Below are 12,328 nucleotides of genomic sequence, written 5' to 3'. Positions count from 1 at the left end.
TTTTCATCACATTAATATTGAATTTCAATTCTACCAGCCGTTATGGTAACATTTATCCTGCAGGGTTAGCCCATACCTCTGGATTACCAATTCACTGACATTAGTGATATCTTCCACATTATATTGTCTTGAACATTATACTGTGATTTTCAAAACTTCTGATCCTATGATAATAGGCAGGTTATTGGTAAAACAGCTGACCTCCAAAAATCACAATCATGCTATTTTGTGTCAGTGTTACTCCAACCCCACAATTTCTCATTAACTTTGTTTTGGCTGGGGCTCCATGCTGCTATACTTGGTGAACTGGTGCCTTAACTCACACCATGAACTTTCAGCTCTTTTGTCTTTGCTTGGACCAAGATGCATTGTGGACCGGAATCAATTGGCCCCACCGAAACCCGGACTGAACACTGGTAGACAGATTACTGCTCAGGGAACACCAACGCAAACTGTATGTTCTGTCACTTATGACGGAGAGTAGTCTGATGTGCATTACCTCGTTAACTGAATTTGAGCTGCATTTTGCAAAGCGAGATAGCTGGGAAATTATTAATATTTTGGGGTAAAATTGGCTTAAGTGTACTGGAACAGTTTGGTTAGAGCTGCAGCTAGATCTGGAGCAACTAGTCGTTGTAAGTGCCAGAACGTTGACAGGACAATATTGCTGGATCCACCAGCTTCAACTCAGTTTTTGATATCATATGGAGTGGTGCTGGGAAGCTAGAGAGCATTTAGAGTTCAATCCACCTGGCACTTCAGACTGAAATCAGTTGCAAATACTTCAACACAGCTTTCACACTGATAAACTGGGTTCTATCATTACTGAAGCTATGTATAGAGTCTCTTCCAAATATTTGATTATTTATTCATCATTCTTGCATATGAATCTGGCAATAACTCAGAGCTTTAATCTCTTCTCTTGGTTATGGGATGCCCTGGCTGTCTGTTGCATGCTGCTCCCACTGCTTCAAAGTGCCAGGGACCCAGGTTCGATTCCACCCTCGGGTGAGTGTCTGTGTGGAGTTTGCACATTCTCCCCGTGTCTGTGTAGGTTTCCTCTGGGTGCTCCAGTTTCCTCCTGCAGCCCAAAGGTGTGTAGGTTCAGTGGACTGGCAATGCTAAATTGCCCATAGTGCCCAGGGATGGGTGGATTAGCCAGGAGAAAAGCAGGGGCAGGAGGTTGGAACTGGGTGGGATGTTCTTTGGAGAGTTGGTGTGGTCACAATGGGCCGAACAGCCTGCTTCCAGAATGTGGGGACTCTGTAATTCTATGAATTGTTTTATAGACAATTTTCTTTGGGGAAAATGGGCAACAGGTTTAGATAGAGGATCTAGATTGACACAGGTTTGGAGGGCTGAAGAGCCTGTTCCTGTGCTGTAATTTTCTTTGTTCTTCGTGCTAGACCTGTTTTTGGTTGCTCCCTCAGTATTTGCCTTTCCAATGAAAATAATCCAAGCTTATCCAACTCTCATCATAACTAAAACCCTCCAAACCTTCTCTGCACCTTCTTCAAAGCATCCATGTTTTTCTGGTAGTGTGGTGACCAGAATTGCACGTAATATTCCAAATGTGGCCTAACTAAAGCTTTATACAGCTGTAATGCACAATATCGATTACAGTTCATTCTCAATTTCTATTTTCTTTTGACTTTGATGTCAACAGATTGAGTTCAGCCAAAAGTAAGTTCTGTGTGAAGTGCCATATGAGGAACTGTGATCTTTTGCATCGTGTTGTTTATATTCGATGTCACAAGTTGAATACCCAAAGTGCAGTCTGCATTTCAACAACCGCACTGGTACACATTTAGGCACTTGACACTAAAATGTCTTTTAACAGGTTCTATTCCATTAAAACCTTTCAGAATCTCTGTGGTAATGGGGAATTTTTTTTCCCCCTGAGGGTAGTTTGGTTATTCCTCTGCTTTTTGTGGCCTAATCGGCCCTAGACATACCACATTATTTTCAAATATGTGGTGGGCCAATGACTGATGATCCCTGCAAGTGTCTGGGTTTTCTGTATGGAAGGTAGATGAATGAGATGAATCACTAAGTTAACACATATTGGCAAATTGATTTAGTGTTTTTTATAAATCTGGCTACTAACATTTCCAGTGTGGTTCTGAGTCAGGTTTCAATCTTAACTCAGAACAGAAGGTGATCTTTTTCATTCTATTAATTCTTCTCCAAGCATGACTCTGCCTGGGTAATGAGCTGCGCTATTTATTTGTTTACTGTAGTGAATGCCAGGTTTCCATTCGCGTTAAATTCACATGCTTAATGACCCGTGTTTCAAATAATCACAGCCGTAAAAGAACTGTGTACAAATACGTTACTCCATTTTACATGTTGAGTCAAAGCTTCCAGAACCAGGGGCCACATTCTAAGGATATGGGGTAGGCCATTTAAGACTGAGATGGGGATAAATCGCTTCTCCCAGGGAGTGGGGAGCTTGTGGAATTCTTTGCCACGGAAAGTGGTTGAGGCCAACACGTTGACTGTTTTTAAGGAAGAGTTAGATATAGTTTTTAGGACTAAAGGATATGGCGAGAAAGCAGGAAGAGAGGATTAAGTTGGATGATCAACCATGATCATACTGAATAGTAGCAAGTGCTCGAACAACCTACTCCTGCTCCTATTTTCTACGCTTCTTTTTTCCTATTGGTTAAAATTGTTCATGGGAAGAGATTTAGCTGCTGCTGATTTGATGGCTACTGTTTTTTAGGTCATTTAAGATGTTTTATAATGTATTGCTGTTCACAAGGAGGCCTGGTGTGACTTCATGCCTATTCTGAATGACTGAAACGATTAATTCCTGAAGGAGGTTTACTGATGGTAGTGTTTGAATACAATGATGAATTCCACTCCCTTTTAAACATGCATTCCTATTCCACAAGTGCTGCCCCTGAAGACTGCTCCTCACACTTCATACTGTTTCCCTTGGCAGCTTTTGTCATTGCTGGTTTATCCTTTGTCTGTGGCACTGTGGCACGGTGGTTAACGTTGCAGCCTCACAGCACCCAGGGACCCGGGTTCAATTCCACCCTCCGGTGACTGTCTGTGTGGAGTTTGCACAGAGTTCTTCCTGTGTCTGCGTGGGTTTCCTCCCACAATCCAAAGATTGAAAGTAGTAATTTCTGGTTTACTCACAGTGCCAAACTCAAATGCAGGAAGGAACAAAAGGTGAAAGGAGTTAAGTCAATGGCTGAAGAACTGGTGTATTGTTCAGGGATTCACGTTATTGGACAATTGGAATGTCTTTTGGGATATGAAAGACCTGTTCAAGAAGTGAATGGGTCTAATCTAAACTGGAAAGGGACCAATATCTTAACAGCATGGACTGGTTGGACTGAAGGGTCTGTTTCTGTCCTGTACAACTGTATAACAATCTGGTTATGAGGAAGCTCCTACTAGAGAAGAAGTAAAACTAGACAATCTTTTGGGCAGTAAGGCAGGGCAGTGACTAAAATAAAAGCAGAGGAACACTTTGGGCCTCGCGATCATAATTCTATTAGTTTCAAAATGATTATGGAAGAGGATAAGCCTTCCACTAAGGTTACAGTTTTTAGTTGGAGTAAGGCAAGTTTTAATGGTATGAGACAAGAACATCCAAAAGTTGATTGAAGCAGAATGTTCGCAGGTAAAAGGACATCTGACAAGTGGGAGGCTTTCAAGAGTGTGATGACAAGAGTGCAGAGGCATTTTGTTCCTGTGAGAGTGAAGGGTAAGGCTGGTAAGATTAAGGAACAATGGATGAACAAAGATATTGAGGCTCGAGTCAAGAATAAAAGTGCATCTTGTTTAGATATAGACAACTTGGCTCAACTGAATCACTCAATCAGTATGAAGAGTGTAGGTGCATTATTAAGAGAGACATTAGGAAGGCAAGCAGGGGAAATGAGATGGCATTGGCTGATAAGGATAAGGATAATCCAAAGAAATTCTACATGGACATTAAAAGCAAGAGGGTAAGTAGAGAGAGGGTAGGGCCTCTTAAAGATCAACGAGGTCGCCTTTGAGTTGTACTCCAGGAGATGGGAGAGATACTAAATGAATGCTTCGTGTCAGTTTTTACAGTGAAGAAAGAAATGGAATCTAAAGAATGCAAGGAAATAAACTTTGATGCTTTAAAACAGTTCACATTACAGAAGAGGAAGTTCAGGACGTTTCATAGAATATAAAGATGGATAAATCTGTGGGATTTGATCTAATGTATCCCAGAACATTGTGGAAGTAAGGAAATAATGAGACACCTTGCAGAAGTATTTGCATCATCTATGACTGGAGGTGAGCTGCCTGATGACTGGAGGGTGGCTAATGTTGTACTTTTGTTTAAGAAAGGTTGTAAGGAGAATCTAGGGAGCTATAGACCTGTTAGTCTGACTTCGGTTGTGGGTAAATTATTGGAGGTGATTGTAAAAGATAGGATTTATGGGCATTTAGAAAGTTAAAAATTGACTAGGGATAGTCAGCATGGTTTTGCGTGAGGAAATTATGTCTCTCAAACTTTGAATTTTTTTGAGGAAGTTACCAAAATGATTGATGATGGCAGAGCAGAAGATGCTGGCTATTTGGATTTTAGTAAAGCCTTCGACAAGGTTCTGCGTGGTAGACTAATTAATAAAGTTAGGTCTCACGAGATTCAGGGTGAGTTTACCAATTGGATACATAATTGGCTTAACCGCAGGGGCCAGAGGGTGGCGGTGGAAGGTTACCTTTTGGACTGGAGGCCTATCACCAGTTGTGTTCCACAGGGATTGGTTCTGGGTCCTCTTTCGTTTGTAATTTGGATAAATGATTTGGACAAGAATATCGAAGGTATGGTTAATAAGTTTGCGGATAACACCAAAATTGGTGGCTCAGCAGACAGTGAAGAAGGTTTTCTAAAATTACAGAGGGATCTTGATCAAACAGGTCAATGGGCTGGAAAATAGTGTATGGAGTTAAATCTGGTATTACATCCTGGTACAACAAACAAGGGTAGGGGTTGTACAATTAATGGTAGGGTCTTGGATAGTGTTGTATAGCAGGGATTTAGAGATGCAGGTACATAATTCGTTGAAGTTTGCATCACATGTAGATGGGGTGGTTAAAAAGGTGTTTAGCATGTTTGCCTTCATTGTTCAGTCCTTTAAGTATAGTTGGGAGCGCATGTTGAGGTTCTACAGGACATTAGTGAGGTCCCTTCTGGAATACTGTGTCCAGTTCTGGCCACCCAGTTTTAGGAAGGATATTATCAAGCTGGAGAGGCGTCAGAAAATAGTTACCAGAATGTTAGTGGGCAAGGAAGGTTTGAGTTACAAAGAAAGGTTGGATAAGCTGGGAGATACTAGGAACTGCTGATGTTGGAGAATCTGAGATAACGACATGTAGAGCTGCATGAACACATTCTGAAGAAGGGTCCAGACCCAAAACGTCAGCTCTCCTGCTCCTCTGCCGCCTGGCCTGCTGTGTTCATCCAGCTCTACACCTTGTTATCTTGGATAGGCTGAGACTTCGAGGCTAGGGGGCACATTTTTGAGGCAAGAAGAGAGAGATTTATGAAGACATAAGAAGCAAGTTTTTTTTTACCCAGAGGATAGTTTCCATATGGAATGAACTTCCTGAGGAAATGGTGGATGTGGGTACAATTACAATGTTTAAAAGATATTTGGATAAGTATCTGAGTCAGGGAAGGAGCAGCTTGAGGGGTGGACGGGTGGAATGAAGTTGCAGAGGAGCAGAGTGAGGGGGGTGTAGAGTGAACTGGGGTAGATTGAGTCAGGAGGGACAGAATGAGCAGGTGGAGGGACAGAGGGGTGGCAGAAGGGCAGAATGATGGGGAACGGCCAGGGTGAGGGCACGGAGAGACAGTAAGCATGGAAGGAGCAGAGTAAGGGCATGGAAGGGCACAGTGAGTAGGGGAGAGGCAGACTGAGGGGGCAGCAGTAGAAGCAAAGTGGATAGGTAGTGTTCCACTGCCTTTTCACCCATTTTTGCTGAGGTTCAATGCCTTCTCCAGAGTATCTACAAAACAAGTAAATGATGGTAGCCACAATTTACGTTTGACCATGCGGTGTTTTTATATCCAAACCATGAAGAATGAACAATAAGCAGTAAATTAACTAATGTATACATCAATATTCCAAAGGGAGTCAATGCACTAACTCGAACATCTGCATACAGTGTGATAATTCTAGGATCTGGTCTGTATAATTGGTGAGGAACATCTTAAATTTGGTGCCAACTTGCCAGGTCCAATGGTTAACGATTTGCCAAGTTAAGTTCCGCAGGCAATTAATTTCCACCTAATTCTAGATATTAACAGTAAAATCACACAGGCCATGTTATAAAAGTGTGAAGTAAATTTAAACGTTGAATTCTGACTCCTTTCTTTAATTCAGTCTGCAGATCTCTTCATGTCCCTGGTGTTTGACCTCCGGAGTCTTTCCATAGGAACTCTCCGAGACCTGTGGCAACGGGCGCTGTTCAAATGCAGAGACAACTGGTAAGATTCTCAGGCTTTTGGTTAAAGGCCCAGCACCTGGTGTGGTAACTGAGATTGTCGTTTTTCTTGGATATGGTATTGTCATCAGCATCATCAGTGTCCCTCACAGACGGGGATCACTCTCTTCCACTCTCAGAGGAGTCCGTAGGTGGCTCTACAAACGAATACGGCTACCGCAGGCTCTGTTACACCTGGTGGTACAAAGGGTGGTCAAGGGAAGGGGGTGGGTGGGGCTCTGCTGTGACAACACACTCCTTACCCTGTTTTCGCTGGCTCCTGCTTTTCGCCGATGGCAAGTCTTGAGGTGTTTGATGCCTTCCCGGATGGTCCTCCTCCACTTTGGACGGTCTTGGGCCAGTGACTCCCAGGAGTCTGTGGGAATGCCGCACTTTGCCAGTGAGGGTATCACCAAAGTGCTTCCTCTATCCACCTGTTTAGGGAGTCTCGTGCTGGTCACGTGGGTGATGTGCCTAGCCCATTGTAACTGATCAAGGGCGATCAGTGCCTCGCTGCTGGGGACGTTGGCCTGGTCAAGGAAGCTGGTGTTGGTGCGTCTTTCTTCCCAGCGGATTTTCAGGATCTTGCACAGGCAGCGTTGGCAGTGCTGCTCCAGAGCCTTGAAGTGTCCACTGCTTTGGTTGTGCGTGTGGTGCTGTACAAAGTTGTAAGAAGGCATGGTTCTCTGGTGGTTCTCAACACACTGCATTAATACAGTGAGGAAGAGGAATCTGTGTGAAGGACTGAACACCATAGTTCTGTCATCTCTGAGGTTTTTCAGCCACCCCTGGGAACATGAACCCGAGTGGATTTGAGGAATCTGCCCTTGCTGTGCCCACTTTGCAGGGGAAATGGTGCTCAAACAGAGTCACCTTCATCCCACTGAACTGAAACCCACATCTGGCTCGGTGTCAGCTCCACCCACTGAAGTATATGTTTCTCCAATGTATCCACCAAATGAGTAACTGATGGTAGCTGTGATTTAAATCAGAATGTGCAGTGTTTTTATATCCACACCACCAAGAATAAGCAATATATCAAACAAAGGTGTCCATATATATTCCAAAGGGAATTGCTGCACTAATTGGAACATTTTCATATGTTCTGGGATCTGGTCTGTAGATATTTTGCTGATCAACCTGTCCAGAGACGGTATAGCACACCTCTGGAGCAGGTGGGTCTTGAATGCGGGCCTCCTAGCTCGGAGGTAGGCATGCCACCACTGTGTTTGGGATCTGGTCTGTATATTTGGTGCGAGATATTTAAATTTTTTTGTACAAATTTGCCTGGTCTAACACATTCATGAAACCAGTGCAGGGGATGCCTTACCCTTGTCATAGTGATCCTCGTTACCAAAGAAATATGATGGGTATGTTTGGATGAGGTGACATCTTCATTATTTCTCATGTAGAAAAGAAGCAATAGTGAGACAAAAAGTGAGTACGATTCACTGAAGTTAAAAAATCTGTTAATTTTAGAAAGGATTTCATGTCGAAACCATGTCACTCTCCATATCATCCCCACTGCCTTTGTGAAGTAAAGTGCTTTAGGCTTTGATTTCAGACCACAGAGTGTCAGGAACAATGGCTGTTGTCTACCCTGTTTAAATGTGAGACTAGGCTAAGTGGAGATGGCTGTTTGGTGATCTAACTCTCCACCCTATCGTGCTGGTGGCGTCCATCACTGCTACCTAGGTGGAAATTAGAGCAGCTGTTTGCACACCTATCCTTGCATCCTGGGAAGTGCCACCTGGGGAACCTTGGAAAAGAGTGGGTGGGCGGGCACATTGCTTCAAACAGCACTTACTGGAAGTTTGGCAACTTCCCCATTTTAATGTGCATAACATGTTATTCTGGATCATAGAAGTGGGGTCTGCAGTGAGGACTTCCCAGAACAAATGAAAAGGAGGTCGATGAGTCACGTGCAGCTGGGCAGTTGATTTTAGCCACAACTAGGACCATCTTCCTTCATTCCTGGAATGAAATGTTTGGTATTAAAGCAAAACAGTGCTGGCCACATGCCTTCCCAGGATAATTTATTAATGACCAAACAGCCATGTTCAACACAAGGCTGGCATTTTGTGGGAGGTTTGGACACTGTCTGGCGCTTGTGCTACAAGCCAGTGCGAGGCAATATTTATGGGATCAAGTAATTGACCCCCACCCCCCATATCTTTTATCATGTTATGGAAAACCTTTTATAAATAAACACCACACTTCTTCACAGACTGAACTAATCATGTTTTGCTTTGTATGGCTGGCAGCATGTATCAGGAAACTGTGCGCTCCCAGCCTGTGACTTTTAAGGATTCTGCTAAATGAAAAAGTCATGGTTGGTGTGAACGATTTCTGGATTATACATTCCTAGCAGGTATGGGTATAGCCAAGGCAAACAGCCTTGTGTTCTTTTTAGAGTACGTTGCCTTGATTAGTTAGCTAGACATGGAATCACACATAAATAGCTGTTAGATAATGCAAGTGAGGCATTTGTCCAATGTCAGTTTGCCTCTTGAAAATGTACAGATTTGAGCTCTCAGCACCTCAACTCTCCAAATGACAAACTGAAACATTTAATTAGTATTTGCCTACAAAATGTTTGAAAGGTTATCCCTATTCAGCACAATCTGACCCCACATCAGCTTGTTCTGTGTGACTTATATATGGTTTAATGCAGCTGCATTTTCAGTTATGTGTACAGAATTTCTGGCTTTTATGTAACTGCTATGCTACTACTGAGGAATTCTGCCAGCAACAATACATCTATCTTGCCATGAGGACGTTTTCTTGGTTTGACATTGGAAAGGGAAAAAAGAAACAGTAATACGAAGACTCCATTGGCTGTGTGTCCTGGCAATCAGTTTAAAGCTTTGAGTTTGTTATTTCTGTTTTGGGAGCTTGCTTTTGTGCACAACTGCAGTTTGGTATTATAGCCACGTTCACAGGCAAGTGACATAGACACATTTATAACTATAAATCTGGAAATAGTCACTGCAAGAGACTGAGGGCTAGTAAACACAACTGCTAAAGTGACAATCTTGTCCATCCTTTGACTGCTCTAGTTGTGGGATCTGAGAGGGTTTAATATTTAATTGTATGTAACAAGCACCACTCACTAGTGTAGATTGGTGGGAGAGTAAAGTAGGCTCATGTGGGAGTCAGACTGAAGGCTGGTTTTTCCCAACAGTCTTTGTTGTAATGTAGATCCTATTCTTATAAACTGTAAATGGTTGCAGAGATGCAATAAACTACATCTTGTTTCCTCAAAGAGCCTCCTCACTTTTGACCAGAATCTGGTTACCTTAATTCGCGCACAGGCACACGCACGTAGACACACACATGCCGCACACAGTCTCACACACATACAGACACATGCACATGCACGTAGACACACACATGCTGCACTCATGCACACAGTCTCACACGCACACAGACACATGTACACGCACGCAAACACACACATGCTGCACACAGTCTCACATGCACATGCACGCAGGCACACACATGCCGCACACAGTCTCTCATGCACACAGACACATGCACACACGCGTGCATACAGACTCGCATGCACACAGACATCCACGTGCGCACACAGACTGTCACGTGCACACACATGCCCGCAGACACATGCACACAGGCGAGACTACAATTGTCCTTAAAAACAAATTCCGTACTCTTTGAATTTATGGAGACCCAGAACAGGCTTAGAGTCATATAGCACAGAAACAGACCCTTCAGTCCAACTAAACATAATCCGAAACTAAACTAGTCCCACCTGCCTGCTCCTGGCCCATATCCCTCCAAACCTTCCCTATTCACGTACTTATCCAAATATCTTTTAAACATCGTAATTGTGCCCACTTCCTCAGAAAGATCATTCCACATGTGAACCACCTTCTGTGTAAAATATTTATGCCACATGACTGTTTAACATCTCTTCTCTCACCTCAAATGTACCCCTCCTGCTTTTGAAATCCCCCATTGTAGGGAAAAAACAATTACAATTAACCCTATCTATACCCCTCATTACTTTGTAAACTTCGATAAGGTCACCTCTCAACCTCCTACACTCTAGTGAAAGAAGGTCCCAGCCTGTCATTTATAACTCAAACCCTCCAAATCTGCCAACGTCCTGGTCGATCTCTGTGGTGCAATTAGTCAGTGTGTTTGGTTGTTAACCAAAGGGCTGCTGGTTCAAGACCACCCAGGAATGGAGCTTTCTTCTTCCCATTCTATCAGTGTTCTATAAAAGTGGCACAGTGGATCATTGGTTAGCACTGCTGCCTCACAGCGCCAAGGACCCAGGTTCGATTCCAGCCTTGGGCAACTGTCTGTGTGGAGTTTGCACACACTCCCCATGTCTGCAAAGGATTCCGGTTTCCTCCCACAGCCCAAGGATGTGCGGATTAGGTGGGTTGGCCATGCTGAATTGCCCATGGTCCAGGCTAGGTGGATTAGCCATGGGAAATGCAGAGTTACAGAAATATGTTAGGGGGATGGGTCTAAGTGGGATGCTCTTTGGTGAGTCACTATAGACTCGATGGGCCAAATGGCCTGCTTCCACGCTGTCGGGATTGTATGAAATCTCTCCTGAGCCCTCTCCAGCTTAATTATACTCCTTACTGTAACAGGATGATCAGAATTGGACAGAATACTCCAGAAGAGGCCTCACCAATGTCCTGTACAGCCTCAGATAGCAAGAACTACAGATGCTGGAGTCCGAGTCAATTCAGTGTGGAGCTGGAAGGACACAGCAGGTCAGACAGCATCAGAGGAGCGGGAAAGTCATTGTTTCGGGTTTATGGTGTAATGTTCGTGCTCCTCTGCTGCTGCTGACTGCTGTGTTCCTCCTGTACAACATGACTTCCCAACTCTTATACTCAAAGGACTAAGCAATGAAGGCAAGCATGCAAACTGCCTTTTTAACCACCGTCTCCACGTGATGCAACCTTCAAAGAATTATGTACCTGAACACCTAAGCCCCCCTGCTCTAGAACACTACGCTACCCTTAATTGCATATGTCCTACCCTTGTTTGTTGTTGGGGAACAGAAATGACCCCTCAATTACAATGGACCACATTCTAAAGCCTGGCATAGTTGAGCTTAGAATGGAAGTGGTTATTTACAATCAAAGTGTAAATTGTTAATCAAATCAGCCTCTGTTTTAGCAGTTTCGAGTTCACAACACAATGAGATGGTTTTAAGGAAGTAATACTGCAGGGTTAGTGGCTCGCTGGAAGGGAATGCAGCTCAAGGAGTTGAACTTGACAGTCTGACCGTCTAATTCACAACACTTCTGCCCTTCCATTCATTGAAATTGGGGTGTGCCCTGAAATGGGTACCGAACTTCGCATCTGACACTGTCATCTATGTTCTCTCCAGCAAAGGTCCAAACTGGAAGGATTGTCTTAGAAAGTTTGTATTATAAGCTCATTACAATTCCTGTAGAGACCGACAAATTTTAAAAAAGAAATTTGAGCTACTGTTTATAGCTAAAAGAATGACACGTCAAGATTTCACCTGTTAAATTGTGTACTGTAACAAATGACTAAATACTGTGGACAAAACACTTGTTTCTTTTTGTAGGCATTTTATACCATTAAAAAATGACATTTGCTGCTATCTCCATCTGCTGGTGTTTGTCTCTCGTTTGGCTGCAGACCCCACCAAACAAACTGTCTACTGTCGGTAATAATTATTTATGAGGAACCCTATAAACTGATCTCAAAAATGTGTTTATTTGTTCCCATTCCCCATGGCAATAGGAAACACGTTAGCCTGGCTTTTGAGTTGCATTCAATTATGGGGAGGGGCAGATGGTGTGGACAGGATGAAACATTTCCCCTT

The 12,328-nt window shown here is 43.4% G+C and overlaps 1 protein-coding gene across 1 annotated transcript in view; it reads left to right on the top strand.

Annotated features, from left to right (window-relative positions):
• Positions 1–12,328, top strand: part of LOC125462404 (uncharacterized) — a 347,507-nt gene that overhangs the window by 64,042 nt on the left and 271,137 nt on the right. The window contains exon 9 of the mRNA XM_059653886.1: positions 6,384–6,487. Within this exon, the coding sequence (XP_059509869.1) occupies positions 6,384–6,487 (104 nt within the window). The remainder of the gene's footprint in view (positions 1–6,383; positions 6,488–12,328) is intronic.

This window comes from Stegostoma tigrinum, chromosome 23 (assembly GCF_030684315.1).
Source record: "Stegostoma tigrinum isolate sSteTig4 chromosome 23, sSteTig4.hap1, whole genome shotgun sequence".
NCBI lineage: Eukaryota > Metazoa > Chordata > Chondrichthyes > Orectolobiformes > Stegostomatidae > Stegostoma > Stegostoma tigrinum.
The sequence above is the reverse complement of the archived record's forward strand: the minus strand, read 5'-3'. Positions and strand labels throughout refer to the sequence as shown.